The 19,209-nt window shown below is 23.4% G+C and overlaps 1 protein-coding gene and 1 non-coding gene across 5 annotated transcripts in view; both read left to right on the top strand.

Annotated features, from left to right (window-relative positions):
* The window catches only part of LOC117172510 (neutral ceramidase), a 290,344-nt gene extending 276,976 nt beyond the window's left edge, over positions 1 to 13,368 (top strand). For all 4 annotated transcript variants that reach the window (XM_033360522.1, XM_033360524.1, XM_033360523.1 and 1 more), the window contains exons 13-14: positions 6,528 to 6,643; positions 12,851 to 13,368. In XM_033360522.1, coding sequence (XP_033216413.1) covers positions 6,528 to 6,643; positions 12,851 to 13,064 — 330 coding nt within the window. In that variant the 3' untranslated portion in view covers positions 13,065 to 13,368. The remainder of the gene's footprint in view (positions 1 to 6,527; positions 6,644 to 12,850) is intronic.
* A 5,167-nt stretch (positions 13,369 to 18,535) lies between these two features.
* Positions 18,536 to 18,608, top strand: Trnaa-ggc. Its single transcript has one exon. It is a non-coding gene; the product is annotated as a tRNA-Ala (tRNA).
* Positions 18,609 to 19,209: the final 601 nt, after the last annotated feature.

Here is a 19,209-nt window from a genome sequence, read left to right as displayed (position 1 = left end):
GCTCCAAGGAGATTATGTTGAAAAATAAAAAAAAATTTACCCAAAAAAAATTGTTTTTATACTTCATTCTAAGGACTTATTGAACTACCCTCGTACCTTGTATTGACAAGTTAAATATAATATATTTATATTTTTTATAAAATGGAAAAAGAAATGAATAACTGGGATTCTGATTTGAAAAATAATAATCTTTGATGTGAATACCATTTATTTATTTAATAGAAAATTAATTTTTTTATCAAACATAATAAGAGACAAATGTTAAGAAAAATATTTTAACTTTTAACCATTTAGTTAAATTTAACAGTGACAAAAACGAAACTTTTTGAAGGAAGTTGAACTTTAAACAAAAAAGTTCATTCTCTACAGAGAAATATGAATTTTTAACCAAGAAAAAAAACTTTTCTACCATCAAAAGTGAATTTTCAATCTAAAAGGATAAATTTTTAATAAAGCAGTTGAATTTTTCACCAAAGAAGGTGAATTTATTCAAATAGATTAAGTTTCAACCAAATGGCTATATTTTCAAACAAAAAAATGAACCAAAATTTGTTGAAATTTTAAGCAGAAAATGAGATTTTTATGAGACAGTTACATTTTGTAACTCGAAAATTTGACTCTTTAACAAAAACTTTTATATTTAAACCTAAAAGGTAAATTTTCCATCAAAAGTCTAATTTTAAATTAGTTTAATTACATCAAAAAGCGAATTTTGAAAAAATAGTGGAATCCTAAATCAAATAGACGAATTTTCAACCATGAAAGGTGAATTTTGTATCAAGTAGTTTAGTTTTCAACTAAAAAAAAAATCCAACCAAAAATCGAATAGACATATTTTTATGTTAAAAAATTAATCTTTAATAAAATAAAACAATTTTGTACGAAATAGTTAAATTTTTAAATATAAAAGATGAAATTTTAACAAAATATTTAAATTCTTAACCAAAAAGATGAATTTTCAACGGTCAAGATTAATTTTCTAATCATAAGGAAACTTATTAAAAATAATTTTCTTATCAGCAATGAAATAGTTTATGCTTTATAAGAAAAATTTTAAGATTAGCGAAAAAAGAATTAATTTTTGAAAAATTAGTTTAAATCTTAACCAAAAGAAGATACATTTATAACAAAACAGCAAAATTTTCACAAAAATATTAGTTATTAACCAAGAAGATTATGTTAGGCCAAAAAATAAGAATTTTCAAGAAAATACATACTTTTTTATCAAAATAAATAAAAATTGATTGAAATTGTTGAATTTTAGAGCCAGAAAGACAAATTACCAACGAAAAGGTTGAATTTTCAACTCATAAATGTTAATTCCAAAAAAAATTAAATTCTTACTAAGTAGATAAATTTTCAGTCTGATAGTTTAGTTTTTTACTAAATTGTTGAATTTTTATTTTAAAAAGACGAATTTTCTACAATACAGTTCAGTTTATAACTAAAATTATGATTATTCTTTCAAAAAATAGTACTTTTAAGGAGCGCTATAAATTCAAACTAAGTATTCAAGTTTCTAATAAAAACAAATTTTAATTCGTGTTACAAAAAAAACAGTTGAATTCAACAAAAAAAGACAAATGTTCAACAAAATAGTTAAATCCGTAACAAAAGCAAATTAATTAGTGAACAAGCAGTTGCATTTCAAAGAAAAAAATATAAATTTCCAATTAAGAAATATGAATTTTGCATTAAATAGTTGAGTTTTCAACTTAAAAGCACAGGTTTTTAACCCAAAACGGAATAAATAAGCTTTCATTTTGAAAATTAAGTTTTAATTTAAAAAAAAAAGAATTTTCAAGAAAATATTTAAACCCCTTACGAAAACAGATTAATTATTAAACAAGCAGTTGCATTTCTGAGATAAAATATGAATTTTCAATCAGAAAATATAAGTTTTGCATCAAATAGTTGAGTTTTTAACTAAAAAAAACACGTTTTAGCCAAAAACGGCATAGTTATGTTTTAATTTGAAAAAATTAATTTTTATTGAAAAAAAGAAGAATTTTTAACAAAATTGTTACATTTGTAACAACAACCAAATGTTCAAATTTACGAACAAACAAAATTATAAAAAATGAACCGAATAGTTTAATTTTAAACGAGAAAAGATATTTTTTAACCAAAAATGGAACATTTAAATTATCAGTTAAAAAATCATTTTTAATCCAAAAAAAATTTCAACAAAATAGTTCAATTTTCAACCATGAAAGACGATTTTTGACAGAATAGTTATATCCTAAATGAAAAAGATGAACTTTCAACAGGCAAGAATAATTTTCTAACCGGAAAGACAACTTATAAATGATAAGTTCATGGCCGACAACCGTTGTTGTTTCAGATCAAGAACTGAAGTTGTAGACAAAAAAATGCGAATTTTCCACGAAAAAAGTTATTGTTCTCACCAAAGTAGTGTATATTTAAAAAAATTAATTTTTGACAAAGTAGTTTAACTTTGTTTCACTTTGTTTTCTCTTAGATTTTTATGTTTCTATTTTTAAACTTTTGCTTCACTAAAAACGATATTTTTTCACTGAACAGTTTAATTTTAATGAAAAATATTAATTATCCATTAAGAAAATTATATAATTTTATTATTATAGAATAAATTTTAGACGAAAAATTCAGAAGTCAACCCAAAAGGTGATTTTTGTAACTAGATGAATTTAATAAAAATGAAATAGTCAAATTTTCAACTAAACAGGTAAATCTTGAACCGAAAAAATAGCTTTCAACAAAAAACTAGTTGCAATTTATGAACAAAATAATTAACTTTTTGACAAAATGGTAAAATTTGCTACTAAACGAGATAAATTTCTAACCAAAAATATAATTGTAGACATTTCAGCAAAAAATAGTTTTCTTTTTGGGATTTATTAATCAAGCTTGTATTTAAGCTAAAAAAAAACAACAAGAAAAACGGCTGGAAGAGGAATTTTCTTAAAAGCAGGAAAAAATACTTTCTTTATTGAGTTGCAGGTTAATCTTTTAAAAAAATGTGCAAAATTTATTTAAAATCATCAGGCTTTATTTTTCATTCTTCTTTAAAAATATTTGTATTTAATTTATACTTTCAGTCTCTCAATTCATGTCATTTAATTGATTTTTTATTAGACTATCATTTATTTAAATGAGATTAATATGAATTTAAAATCCTATTTAACGTCTAATAATCAAGTTATTGTGAAGAATTCCTAAGAGTAAAACCAAGAATTTAACGACTTAATTTGGACAAACGCCATAAAATGTTCCTATTGCAATTTGAAAAAAAAATTTCTTTCTCCTAAAAAAGAGAAGAAAAAATTTGCCCTCCTTCTGGCTAGAAATAAAAAAGAGGGAAAAAAATATAAAAACAAACAAACAAATCCTGTTCCTTCTCTTTTTTATTTCTTTCGTCTTTTTTTTATTCCGAAAGACGAAAGAAACAAAAAAGAGAAGGAAGGGGATTGTTTTGGTTGCCTTCACATTTTTCGTTCCTCTTCTTTATTTCTGGTCAGAAGCAGGGAACATTTTTTCTTTTCTTTTTTAGGAGGAAGAAGTTTTTTGTCTTTTTCAGATTGCAATAGGAACAATTTATGATGTTTCTCGAAATTTTGTCGTTAGATTCTGGTTTTATTTTCAGGAATTGTTCACATTATTTTTTATTCACGAATTCCAAAAGGGATAAAGAATAACTAAAGGGGGATACAAATCCGTATGATGGTTACGATCTATGAGATGCTCATAAGTAGATTGAATAAGAATTTTACGTAAACGTCGATGTAATTGCGTTTAAGCAAGTTCTGCATGCACGTGGTTGCGCAAGCTCGAGCAATTTCATTTTCAGCATAACGATCCATTCTACAAGTCAATGAGCGATGCACTTCATAATATTATCGATTTCTTATAAAAAGGGGATGAGAGTCCACAAAAGAGAAGAAGCTGGGAATTATGAATGTTTCCAGCACAATAAGTTCAAGTATATAATTCTGCACTTGCACCCACTGTGCTGTGCATGCGGTAAAACGCTAATGGGAAAAGTTACTGCGCAATGTATGCGGTAAAACGCTAATGGACAAACTTTATGTGCAATGTGTGCGGTAAAACTCTAACGTGCAAACTTTATATGTAATGGGTGCGGTAAGATGCTCATGGACAAATATCCTGTACTATGTGAGCGGTAAAACGCTAGTGAGCAATGTTCCTGCTCAATGTATGCGGTAAAATTCTGGTAAGAAATGTTCCTGCTCAATGTATGCGGGGAACCGCTAATGGAAAAAGTTCATGTGCAATGAATGCGGTAAAACGCTAATGGACAAAGTTTATGAGCCATGTGTGCGGTAAGATGCTCATGGACAAATATCCTGTACTATGTGTGCGATAAAACGCTAGTGAGCAATGTTCCTGCTCAATGGATGTGGTAAAACGCTAGTGAACAATTTTCCTGCTCAATGTATACGAGAAAATTATGGTAAGCAATTTTTCTGTTCAATATATGCGGGGAAATGCTAATGAAAAAAGTTCCTGTGTAATGAATGCGGTAAAACGCTAATGAAGAAGTTTATGTGCAATGTGTGCGGTAAAACTCTAACGGGCAAATTTTATGTGCAATGTGTGTGGTGAGATGCTCATGGACTAAATTCCTGTACTATGTGTGCGGTAAAACGCTAGTGAGCAATGTTTCTGCTCAATGAATTCAGTAAAGCACTAGTGAGCAATGTTCCTGCTCAATGTATGCGGGAAAATGCTAATAGAAAAAGTTCCTGCGCAATGAATGCGGTAAAACGCTAATGAACAAAGTTTATGTGCAATGCGTGCATAAATACGCTAATGAACAAACTCTATGTGCAATGTGTGCGGTAAAATGCTCATGGACAAAACTCCTGTAAAATGTATGCGTTAAACACTAGTGAGCAATATCCTTTCTCAATAAGTGCGGTAAAACGCTACTGATCACTATTTCTACTTAATGTATGCAGGGAAAAACTAATCGAAAAAGTATCTGCGCAATGAATGCGGTGAAACACTAATGGACAAAATTATTGCAAAATGTATGCGGTAAAACGCTAATGGATGAAGTCAATAATAAGAATATTCTTAAAGAATGTTGTGCAGAGAACACACTGTTTGATAAGAGTGAGAGAAATTTGTTAAGATGGTTTGAGCGAGTGATCAAACAAGTATATTCTGGTGAAGTACATGCCAGCGTACCCAAGGGCAGACCGAGGAAATAGAGGTGAAAATGTGTGAATGAGACCCTTAATCGAAAAGATACAAAAAGCCATTAAAACACCGTTTTTTCGCTTAAATTCGAACTGAATTAATAGAAATCAACAAGAAAATTCAATTACGTTTGGTTAAAAAGTCTACTATTATATGTTTCGTTCGGAATTCATTCCATTGTGTTAAGATTTTTATTAATATTTTATTAAAAATAAAACTGGCTGGGTACTGATTAATGTTTTGTTGCTGATGATTCAACATGTTTGCTAAAAAAATAAAACTGTTCGGTTGGAAGTAAGGTTTTTAGTTAAGAATTATATTATTTTTATAAAAATTAACTTTTTAGCGAAAGATTATTTGTTTTGTTTAAAAAAATCATAATTCTAATTTGCAAATGCAACCGTGTTGTACATAATTCGTCGTTTCGGCTTAAAAGTTCAACAGTTTTTTTTTTTAAATTAATTTATTTTGTTGAAAATTCGTGTTTTTTTGATAGAGCATTAATCTTCTGGTCGCAAAATAAATATTCTCTTATTGGAATTTAACTATTTGGCGAAAGCAATGATAAACTTATTGGTTGAAAATTTGACTTCTATGTTTATAAAATTATTCTTCCGGGCTTAGATTTGAAAATTAAATTTATTTAAAAAAATAATTATTACTATTATTTTAACTAAAAATCGTGTATGCGATCGAAATTTTTTTTATTCGCGAGTTTTATAAAAGATGCCATTTTATAATAGTTTCAAAAAAATTTTCTGCATTCTGAACAATATTTTAAGCCATTTTTTTGAATTCTTATAAATTCGAAAACTGTTTTTAAAACTTTTAAAAAATTTGAAAACATGAATTCTAATAATTTTTATGTGCCAATTGAGTACATTAAAAAACGAGTTTGGATACTTTTTCTGGGACTTAAAAGCAAGTATTATTTTAACAATTAATATTAATTCCTAAATTACAAAAAGGTTGTTTACTCAAATTATTTATTTAAATGTATTTTTTAATTTTATGTTTAATTTTTATTATTTATTTATTATTTATATTATTATTATCAGAATGTTGAGCTTAAAATTTTTTTATCTGTATATTTTTCTCTGCTCAATTATTATATAAGATATAATAAGTATTTTTCGAGATTTCCAAATTATCGGCAATTTTATATTTTCGTAAATTTCATTTTTCGGTTATTTTCAGGCTGTCCATAAAAAGTTTAGGAAACTTTTAATACAAAATTAAAGTCAACTAAGATTTTATGAGTAGAAAATCCGTTTTGTGAATTTTCAGATTGTGAAAGCAAAATACAAAATTATTTATTTTAGGTATCGGGTCACCCCAGAAATGATTTGATGACCGAAAGATCTTTCTTGACCGTTGAAAGATTGGAACAAGAAGAAAATTGGATTCCAGTAGCAACGGACGCCGATTGGGAAACGAAGTAAAATATTTTTATTTTATTATTTATGATTTGTCAATTTATAAATTTAAAAATCTCTAAGCAGGAGAATGACAACTGGACAAATACAATAAATGAAATTTTATAGAATAAACAAAAAAAGTATTTAATTGTATGTTTTTAAATATTAATTTTGTTAAAATTATAGAAATATCTTCTATGTTAGAGGGAATAAAATAGAATTGGCATCCTTTTGGCATCCGTTTACTTTCATTCTAAAAAAATTATTTAGAGAATTGCTTTTGATTTTTTTAAATACAAATTTGAGGATAAAAATTCTTTCACCTCTAGAAAGTATTTGTTATCTACTTAGGAACAAGCCTGAAATTTTACTTTCAAAAGTTATGTAAATTTTTTATTTTCATATTTATATTGATATACATAAATTTTTCCCTAGGAATAATATCCATAGTATTTCTTTAAAATTATAAAGAAGATATTCTTCACAATGAATAAATTAAAAATATTGAAACGGAGTATCCAAAAAATACTATACATGGAAAATAAAAAAAAATGTTTTTCGTAGGTCAAGGATTCTTATACTACTTAAAAATATATTTTCAGAGATAATCCACTTCACAAGAATGTAAGCTTTTATCATTTATTTTATCACTTTTTACAGAAAAAAGTCTAAAATATTAACTCTATTGAATTCCTTTCATTTCTTTTGAATTCACCTTGAATATTTTTTAATTCCCTTGAAATTCACTGAAGTTAATAGACCTTTTTTGGATTTACTATTTTTTAATTCTCTTTGAGACGTTTAAGGTATTTTGGAGTTCTGTTGAATTTTATTAGATTTCGATTCACTTCCATTCATCTCAATTCATATAATTTTTTGGATTTCATCAATTTTCGTGCATCCCCTTGAATTATTTTTTATTAATTTTGAGTTTTTTGTAATTAATTTGAATTCATTCAGAATTCATCCCTAAATCTCAATGATTAAATCTGAATGTTTCAAAATTGTTTCCGATTTTTTTTAATTGTTTTGAATTATTTATAATTCACTTTAGTTCTTATAAATTATTTGGAATTCTTTAGTATTCACTTTAATTTTTACTTAAACGTTTCGAATTCTTGGGAATTCACATTAATTCTTAAAATTTTTTTTTAATCCTGAAAATTACCTCTAACTGTCCTGAATAGTTTTGAGTTCCTTGGAATTTTCTTGAATGCTTTTAAATAGTTTTGGCTTCTTTCACTCTCACTTTAATTCTTCTCAATTGGTTTGAATTCAATTTAATTCTTCTGAAACGTTTAGAATTCTTTAGAATTCAATTTAATTCTTCTAAATTGTTTTGAATTCTTTGAAATTTACTTCAATTCCTTTAAATTGTTTTGAATTATTCGGAATTCACATTAATTCTTCTAAAAAATTGTAATTCCTTGGAATTCTCTTTAATTCTTCTAAATTACTTTTAATTATTTGAGATCCACTTCAATTCTTCTGAATTTTTTGGAATTCACTTTAGTACTTCTAAATGGTTTTAAATTCTTTGGAATCCAATTTAATTCTACTAATTTGTTTTGAATTCCTTAGAATTTACTTTAATTCTTTGAAATTTACTTTATTTTTTTCTCAAACGTTTTGAATTTTTCGGAATTCAATTCATTTCTTCTAAATTGCTTGGAATTCCTTAGGATTTGCTCAAATTTTTTCAAATTGTTTTAAATTATTTGGAATTCACTTCAATTCTTCTAAATCGTTTTGAATTCCTTGAAATTTACTTTAGTTCTTCTGAAAAATTGCAAATCCTTTGAAATTCAATTTAATTCTTCTAAACTGTTTTAGGTTCTTTTGAAATAACCTAAATTCTATTAAATTTTTTGTGATTGACTATAATTTTTCTAAATTGTTTTAAATTCTTTGAAATTCACTTTAATTCTTGTAGAAGTTTTTTTATTTATTGGAAATAAATTTGATGTTCGAAAATTGTTTTTAATTCTTTGGAATTCTCTTTATTTCTTTTAAATTCTTTGGAATTCTTTGGGATTTATTTTAATTCTTCAAAAACGTTTTAATTATTTGGGATTCAATTTAGTTCTTCTAAATTGTTTGGAATTCTTTGGGATTTATTTGAATTATTCAAAAACATTTTAATTCTTTGGGATTCAATTTAGTTCTTCTAAATTGCTTTGAATTCTTTAAAAGTTTTTTTAATTCTTCTTAACTGTTTTGAATTTCCTTTAAATCTTCTAATTTTTTTATGTTGAATTTTTTGAAATTCCCTTTAATTCTTGTAGTTTTTAAAATTTTTTCAAATTCACTTCAATTCTTCTCAGCTATTTTAAAATCTTTAGAATTTACATTAGTTATTTTAAAACTTTTTCAGCTCAATGGAATTCAAATTAATTCACCTGAATGGTTTTGAATGATTTAAAATTCCATTGAATAATTTTAAGTTTTTTGAATTCCTTAAAATGTACTTGAATTCTTTGGAATTTAATTCTTCTTGAATGGTTTGCATGATCAAAATTCAATTTAATTCTTCTCAATTGTTTTGAATTCTGTGGTATCTACTTGGATTCTTCTAAATTTGTTTTAATTATTCAGAATTCACATTAATTTTTCAAAAACGATTTGAATTCTTCGAAATTCAATTTAGTTCTTTTAAATTGTTTTAAATTCCTTAGAATTTAATTGAATGCTTTAAAAATGCTTTTAATTCTTTGGAATTTATTTTAATTCTTCTAATTTATATTAATTATATTAAAATTACCTTAATTCTTCTAGAATTTTTTAAATAATTTGGCATTCAGTAATAAAATTACATATTTTCGAATACACAAATTTTTTGGCCTTTAATTGGTATTTTTCAAAAATCGAAAACAAAGATAATTAATTTTCAGAGCTTAAATGGCGTAATGTAACCTATAACATTTTTTAATTAAAAAAATGTATGAAAGTTTTTTTTCCACTAAGAATAAGAAATTTAAGGGGCAGCGTTTAGAACATTAAGATTCATATGACATTGTCATTAAAAATAAAAAATAATAATTGATTATATCAATTTATATAAAAAGACTGTAGAAAATTTGAAAGAAAAATTTCTCAATTTTGAATGATTATAAAAGAGAAGTTTTTGAAAGATTAGGAAATAATTTAAAAGTTTAAAAAATTCCAATTTTTTAGACAATTTTTGAAACATTAAAAAAAAGAGAAAATGTAGAAGAATTAAAGTGAATTCGGAATAATTAAGACCAATTTAAACGAATTGAAGTAAATTCCAAAGAATTCGAACCAATTTAGAAGAATTAAATTGCATTCTAAAGAATTCTAAATTTTTTAGAAGAATTAAAGTGAATTCCAAAGAATTCAAAACAATCTAGATGAATTAAAATGGAATTTTAAAAAATTCAAAACAATTTAGAATAATTAAAAGATATTCCAAGGAATTCATAAAAATTAAAAATGTTAAATGAATGTAAAAGAATTTATAAGAATTAGGGTAAACTAGAAAGCTTTCAAAACAGTTTAGAAGAATTAAATTGAATTAAAAAGAATTTGAAACTTTTCATAAGAAATAAAGTGAATTTAAAAGAAATTAGAAGAATTAAAGTGAATTCCAAATAATTTAGATCAATTTAAACAAACGGAAGTAGATTCCAAAAAATACAAAACAATTTGTAAGAGTTAAATTAAATTCTAAAGAACTCAAAAAGTTTCAGAAGAATTAAAATATAGGTGATTTAAAATCAAAATTTCTTAATTTCGTGTGATAATAAAATAGAAGTTTTGAAAAGATTAATAAATAATTTTAAACTCGTAAAGTGGTTACAGTTTTTAAGCAGTTTTTGAAACAACATATAGATTTTTGAAAATTTCATAAAAGAAGTTTAGAACTTCTCAAAAATTTTGAAACTTTCGAAGAAAATATAATATTTAAATTTTTTTTTAATTAAACAAATTTTCTATTTTGAAAAATTAAGTTCAAGAAACAACTGAAATAACTGAAAGGCTAAAATATCAAAATTTTATGACTTTACAGATGAATTTTTTTAATCTACAATTTTGGCTAAATTAAAGAAAGTTTTTAAATTTCAAAAATTAATTTTAAAAGAAAAGAGGATTTAAAAAGATTTCCAGAATTGTTCAAAAAGAATTCGGAAGATTTTGAAGCATTCTTTCTCAATTTGTTATCATTTAACAAATTTTATGCAAAATTTGAATCATTGTAATAGATATATAAATGGACTAGAATTCTTTCTAATATGTAGTCCAATCCTGTGAAATGACAAAACATTTCTTAACAATTTTCTAGATTCTTTTTCGAAACTTTTGCATTTTCTAAAATCATGTTTCATTTTTTTTCATTTATAAAAAACTTGTATTCAAAACGTTTTAAAAGAATTAAAGTGAATTCTAGAAAATTCAAAACATTCGAGGAGAATTAAAGAAAATTCCAAAGAATTTAAAACAATCTAGAAGAATGACAGGGAATTCAAAGGAATTCATAACAGTTTAGAAAACTTTTTAGAAGTTTAAATATTTCTAGAAGAACTAAAGCAAATTAAAAAGAATTTAAAACAATTCAGAATAATTAAAGAGAATTCCAAGGAATTCAAAACAATGTAGCATAATTAAAGTGAATTCCAAATAATTTAGATCAATTTCAACAAATTGAAGTAAATTTCAAAAAATTCAAAACAATTTAAACGAATTAAATTGAATCCCAAAAATTTTGAAACAATTTAGAATAACTAAAGAAAATTTTCAGGAATTTAAAACAATTTCAAAAAAATAAAGTGAATTAGAAATAATTAAAAGCCATTTAGAATAATTAAAGAGAATTAAAATATATTAACATATTAAATATTATTATATTTATATATAGTATTAATTAAATTGAATTCTAAATAAATCGAAACTTTTTAGAAGAATTAATGTGAATTCTAAACAATCCAGAAGAATTAAAGGAAATTCAAAAAATTCCAAAAAAAAATTAGTAGAATTGAAGGGATTTCCAAATAATTCAAAAGAATTCAAGTGAATTCCAAAGAAATTATACCACTTAGGAAAATTACATTTAATGTCAAGGAATTTAAAACGTTTTAGAAGAATTAAAATTAATTCCGAAGAACTCAAAACAATTAAGCAGAAATAAAATAAATTTCAAATAATTCAAAACAATCTAGAAGAATTAAAGGAACCTCCGAGGAATTCATAACAGTTTTAAAAAAATGAAGGTGATTTTAAAAAATCAAGTGAATTCAAAAGAAATCAAGCAAACTCTACAGAATTCAGAACAGTTTCGAAAAATGAAATTAAATTTCAAAGAATCAGAAACTTTTTACAAAAAACTAAATTAAAATTCAAAGAATTCAAAACAATTTAGAAGAGTTGAGGTAAATTCCAAATAAATAAAAGCCATTTAGAATAATTAAAGAGAATTTGAAATAGTTAAAAGTCATTTAAAACAATTAAAGATAATTTCAAACAATGAAGAATAATGAAAGTGAATTTCAAAGAATTCAAAATAACTTAAAAGTATTCAAGTAAATCCCAAAGAATTCAAAATAATTTAGAAGAATCCTAAACAATTGTTAAACATTGAGGATTAATAATTTAGACATTTTTAGGATGAAAAGAGAAATAATAATAGTTTCATTAATTTCTGAAAAATCGAGTAAGTTTAAAAGATTTTTAGAAGTTCTAAAAATATACAAAAGTCATTTAAAATAAAAACAGAAGCTTTGTAACAGTTATGGAAGTTTTCCAGAAACTAAAAAATTTTCTTAAGATCTCTCGGAAAATTAAAAAAGGTTTTTAATTTAAAAAATTGCTTTTAAGAGAAAAGAAGATTTTAAAAGATTTCCAGAATAGTAAAAAAAGTTTTATAGATATTTTTATCAACATTTTTTAATTTGTTATTTAAAAATAAATTTCAGGCAAAATTAAATCATTTTTAAATGTATTACATTGGACATGGTTTTTTCTTAACATGTTCTAAAATCGTGTGAAATTACAAAAAAAAAAAATTTTTAATTTTTAAGATTCTTTTTCAAAAGATTTGCAATTTTTTAAAATCATATATTATTTTTCTTGAGAGTTATAGAAAAATTATATTAATATAAATTTGTAAACTTATTTATCTACTTGCCATTCTCGTCCCTTTATTCATAATATAATTTTAATATTTTTCAAAATATAAATATTAATAATTTTAGTCTAAATTTTAATTCCAGATTCATATGGTCCAGAACATCATCAATACTTGGTTCAAGTAAAGTAACAATCATCTGGACAATTCCAGAAGTTGTAGAACCAGGAGAGTATCGTATTAGACACAATGGGAATTATCGTTACATCTTTGGAGGAATTTATTCCTACCAGGGTGTTACGAATCACTTCCAGGTGATACATAATAATAACGTGGAATATTTTTCACGGTTAAATTAATTTCACAATAATTAAAAAATTAAAAAAGTCAAATTTTCCCAGTGCTTTCAACGAATAGTTATTAGCATCAACGTGATGTAAAACCAAATACGAATACCTTTGAGCTTGAACCATTTCGATTACTTAAATCACTGTGAATTTGCTCAAAGTACTTTTAAATAATTAATTAATTAATTAATTAATTAATTATGCATTAATAAAATTATAAGAACTGCTATTTTATAATAGGCTTGATCGACCTATAGAATCGATTTTACGCTTAAACTTTGAAATGTAAAATTTCGAAATGTAAGGCAATTATTGTCAATAAAAATGCATAAAAGACTTTACAATTTAAATTTTATTATTGGCATTGTTCTGAGAGAGATGAGGACATGGGGAAATTACGAAAGAAATGTTGGTCTCTTGTTGTCTGCATTTCACACGGTTTCACTCGTCATTAAAGTATTCACATTCGCTGGGAAGTATTTGTTTACTATCGTCAATAAAATGGCAACATTGATTTAATTGTCTTGCGATAAATTAATTTTTTTCACGGGAGGCTGTGCATTAATTACTTAAAATTACCGAATTTTTAAAATTTCGCTTAAAAAACTTAATTAAAAAACGAATCTTCAAAGAAATAGTTGAATTTCTTAATAAAGAAATTAATTTTTAACCAAATTTTTGAATCTTCAAAAGAAAGTTAGATTTTTTCAATTTTGAATTTTTAAAAATATAATTGAATTTGTGACCAAAAAGATTAATTTCCCACAAAAATAAATACCTTTCTATAAAAAAAATATTAACTTAAAAGATTAATTTTTAAAAATAAAAGATATATTTAAAAAAAATGTATATTTTGAATAAAATGAATATATTTTTCCCTGAATAAATAAATTTCCGCTTAAAAATTTAAATTTCCGCTTAAAAATTTAAATTTCCCACCAAACAGAATAAGTTTCTAGCAAAGAAGATGAATTATTAACACAATAGTTGCATTTTTAACAATAAGAGATAGATTTTTTTTTAATTTAAATATTCAATAAAAAAAGAATTATTTACAAAAAAAAAGAGATAGAATAACAAAGTATAAATTAAAAAAAGGAATTTCTAACCAAATAATTAAATTTGCGATCAAAAAGATAAATTTTCCACTAAAAACGACTAATTTTCTATTAAAAAAGATGAACTTTTATTTAAATAGTTGAATTCTTAACAATAAAAAATTAATTTTTAAGGGTAATAAATTTTGAGCCACAAAAATAATGATTTTCTGTTAACAAAGATAGAGTTTCAACTAAATAAATCAATTTTAAACACTAAAAGATAGATTTAAAAAAATCGATGAATTTTCAATTGAAAAAAAATAAATAAATTTCCTATCAAACAATTGAATTTCGGACAAATGAAATTAATTTTTCACGAAAACAGTTATTTTCTATTAAAAAAGATCAATTTTCAACCAAATAGTTTAATTTTTAACAATAAAAAATAGACTCTAAAAAATGATCAGTTATGTGTGAAAAAAAGAACTTTTAACGAAATAATTAAATGTCCAACCAAAAAAATTAATTTTCAATTAAAAAAAAAATAATTTTATGTCAAAAAGATCAAATTTTTAACCAAATAGTTGAATTTCAAACACTAAAATATGGATTTGAAAAAAATGTGAAATTATCCATCAAAATTTTTTTTTCAACCGAACAATTAAATTCCTGACCAATAAGATGTATTTTTCACGAAGAAATTATTTTTTATCAAAATAAATAAAATGTCGAAGAAATAGCTAAATTGTTAAAAACAAAAAAATGGATTTTTAAAAAATTATGAATTTTTATATTACAGAAGATTTTTTAACCAAATGATTGAATTTCCCAACAATATAAATTTTCCAACATATTTAATTTTCAGGAAAAAAAGAACAAATTATTAACCTAACAGTTGAATGTTTCACAATACAAGCTGGATGCTTAACAAATTTTAAATATTCAATGAAAAAAAAGATTTTTCAACTAAGTTTAAATAACAAAAATTTTTTAACCAAAGAATTGAATTTGCGTCCAAGAAGATACATTTTCTACCAATAACGACTAATTGTTCATAAAAAACAATTAGTTTTATCCAAATGGTTAAATTTATACAAATATAAAATAGATTTTAAAAAATTATAAATCTTATGTGAAAGGAATTAATTTTTAACCAATTAATTAAATTTTCGACCAAAAAGATGAATTTTTCACCAAAACTAATAATTTTCTGTCAACAAAGATGAAGTTTCAGCTAAATAGTTTAATTTTTAACAATAAAAAATACATTATAAAAAATGATCAATTATGTTTTAAAAAATAAACCTTTAACCGAATAATTAAATTTCGGACCAATAAAATTAATTTTCAACTGTAACGAATAATTTTCTGTCAATAAAGATCAATTTTTAAGCAAATAGTTGAATTTTTAACACTACAAGATGGATTTAAAAAAAAAGTTGAATTACCAATAAAATTTTTTTCAACCCAACAACTACATTCCCGACCAATAAGATTTTTCACGAAAACCGTTATTTCGAATCAAAATAAATTAAATTTGAAACGAATTTTTTGAATTTTCAACAATAAAAAACAGATTTTTTTAAAATTATGAATTTTCAATTTGAAGAGAAATTTTCAACCAAATAATTAAATTTCCAAAAACAATATAAAACTTCCACCAAAACGACTAGTTTTCTAAAAAAAATTATTGACTTATAATTTGAATGTTTAACAATAAAATATAGATTTTCAAACAATTTTGAATTTCTAATAAAAGAAACCTTGTTCAGCCTAATAATTTAATTTTTGACCAACCATAGACATTTCCCACCAAAGGGACAAATTTTCTAAAACAATCAAAAATTTCAAGCAAGTAGTTAAATTTTTAACAATAAAAGATAGATTCTAAATTTTGAATTTTCAACAAAGAAAAAAGAATCATTAACCAAATAATTCAATTTCTGATCATCAATATGAATTTCCCACCAAAGTGATTAATTTTCTACTAAAAGAATTATTAACTTAAAAGTTAAGTTTTTAACAATAAAAGATAGATATTTAAAAAAATTTTGAATTCACAATAAGAAAAAAAATATTTTATCCTAATAATTTCATTTTTGACTGTTAACATGAATTTTACACTAAAGCGACCAATTTTTTATCGAAATAGATCAATTTTCAGCAAGTAGTTAAATTTTCAATAATAAAATATAAATTTTAACAAAATTTTGAATTTTGAATAAAAAGAAAGAATTTTAAACAAATTATTAAATTTCCGATCAGCAATATAAATGTTGTACCAGAAATACGAATTTTCTACCAAAGAGATGATTTATTCACTTAATATTTACATTTTTAACAATAAAACATCGATTGAAAAATTATGAGTTTTAAATAAAAAATGGAATTTTTAACTAAACAATTAAATTTGCCAACAAAAAGATAAATTTTTCACCAAAATCGATTAATTTTCTATAAAAAAAATAATTTTCAACCAAATAATTGAATTTTAAATACATAAAGATGTATTTTAAATTTTAAAAAATTTGCAACCAAAAAATTGAATTTTCGACCAATAAGATGAATGTTTCAACAAAACGAATAAATTTTTATAAAAAATATACATTTTTTGCCAAATAGTTGAACTTTTAACAAGAAAATATAGACCTAATAAAATATGCATTTACAATAAAACAATAATACATTTTTCAACAAATAATTGAATTTCTGAACAAAAATATGAATTTTCTATCGATACATTTATTTTGAATAAAAAAGGTAAATTTGCAATCAAATAGTTGAATTTTTAACAACAAAAAGTAGATTTTAAAAAAACGTGAATTTAAAATAAAGAAATGAATTTTCAACCAAACATTTGAATTTCCGACCAATAAGACGAATTTTTCACCAAAATTTCTACCGACAGTGAAAATGGAATATCAACATTATTGACTAAGTTAACTGATGAAATAACGAAAATTTTAATCGCCTTTTTTATACCAGATAGAGCTATGAATTAATTTTTAAAATTAAAATATTTTTCTGAAAAAGATCTTCTTTCATTGCGCTGGGAATCGAACCCAGGTGTTATAATTGCCGGTCGGGTGCTCATTTTGTTTCAAAAGAATTAATTTTTAAACAAATAAATAAATTTCCGACCGAAAGGACAAATTTTTAAATAAATGCGTTATTTTATATCAAAAAAGATAAATTTTTAACTAAATAATTGAATTTTCAACAATGAAAAATAGATTTTTTTATGAATTGAACTATTAATAAGAAAAATTAAATTAGATCTAAATAATTAAATTTGGGTTTAAAGAATTAAATTTGAGCCAAATAATTAAATTTCCGACCAAAAAGATTAACTTTCTAGCAAGGAGTTAAATTTGTAACAATAGAAGATAAATTTAAAAAAACATTTGAATTGAAAAAAATGTAATCAAATGATTAAAGTTTCGACGAACAATATGAATTTTCCACTAAAACGAATAATTTTTGGTCAACAAAGAAAAATTGTCAAACAAATAGTTAAATTTTAACACTAAAAGATAGATTTAAAAAAATTATGAATTAAAGAAAAAAATTAACAAAAAAATTTAATTTCCGACAAATGAGATAAAATTGTCACGAAACCCGTTATTTTGTACCAAAAAAGATACATTTCTAACTGAATAGTTGAACTTTTAACAATGTAAATTTAAAATTTAAAAAAAAATGAAATTTAAACCAAACAATTGATTTCTCGACGAAATCGAGTAATTTTCTACTGAAAAATAATTTCCGAAAAAAGGAAAAGAAATCTTAATTTCAAAAAGATGAATTGTCCACCAAAAGTGGAAGTATTTGTAAAATAAACCAAATAAATAATAATTAAAAATCAATCATTGTGTAAAATAATATTTTTAATAAAATCATCTATGATTTTATTTCACTCTGAAATATTACTTTTGAATAATTAATTATTAATAATTATTATTCGTCGCTTAAATGACAACATTAATTTAATTGTCTTGAGATAAACGAATTTTGTTTTCGCGTATGGCCGGCTGTGCGTAATTTACTTAAACTTTCTAAACGTTTCAATTGTTAGTGAAAAAAATAGTAAAAAACAACAAGTTTTAAAGAAAATAGTTACATTTTTAAACAAAAAAATGAGTTTTCAACTAATTTTTAACTAAACAGTTGGATTTTTAATTATTTGTTAATAAAAAAAACATTTGAGCGAAAAATGATAAATCCTAGATGAAAAAAGTAAATTTCTAAAACAATAATTGAATCGTTGACCAATGCGATTAATCATTAAAACGGAAGATGAATTCCCTACCAAAATGATGATTTTGTAGCAAAATATATGAATTATCAATCTAATATTTAAATTTTTAGAGGAACTATCATCGGAGATGGTAACAATGTATCAGTGGCAATAACTTAAAAGAGGTTAAGAATTTTTGTTTAGATCTCTCTAGTAGCTTAGTGGTAAGAGCACCCGACTGGCAATCGGAAGACCTGGGTTCGATTCCCAGCGGGGAGCCAAAGGAGAAGATCTTTTTTCAGAAAAATATTTTATTTAAAAAAAAACCTATATATAAGAACTCGTAACCTCCATTCGTAGCGTATGGGCGCTGAATCTTACAATGGTTAGCTTAATCACGTATCTTATGGCGACTGTCGACATCTTTCTTCAACGTATAAAATTAATCGAAATAAAAAACTAGATTTCTACTTTTATCGATCGTCTATAATTATTTGCGTTTTGTGTCTTTATTTTCACTTTCAATAACAGCTGTTATTTTAATTAAATTATTATTAAATATTAATATTTAAATTTGTTTCTCTTAATTCTTCAATCGTTACATGAAATTACTGAAGATACTTGAATAATATTATGATATAAATTATAATGAAAAATTTTATTTGAATATAAAGTTATCATAAACTAAATTAGAATTCAATAAATTTATTATTTTCATGTTCTAATTACATTAATTATTTAATGTCAAAAATAACTAAAAAAATATATATATTAATTTTAAATTGTACATAAGTGAATCATTAAATTATAATTAAAATTTTTATGAAAACACAAAGTTATTATAAGCTAAATTACAATTAAATCAATTTATTATATTAAT

The sequence above is a fragment of the Belonocnema kinseyi genome, chromosome 5 (genome assembly GCF_010883055.1).
Source record: "Belonocnema kinseyi isolate 2016_QV_RU_SX_M_011 chromosome 5, B_treatae_v1, whole genome shotgun sequence".
Taxonomy (NCBI): domain Eukaryota; kingdom Metazoa; phylum Arthropoda; class Insecta; order Hymenoptera; family Cynipidae; genus Belonocnema; species Belonocnema kinseyi.
Note: the sequence above shows the minus strand (reverse complement) of the source record. Positions and strands in the feature narration are given on the sequence as shown.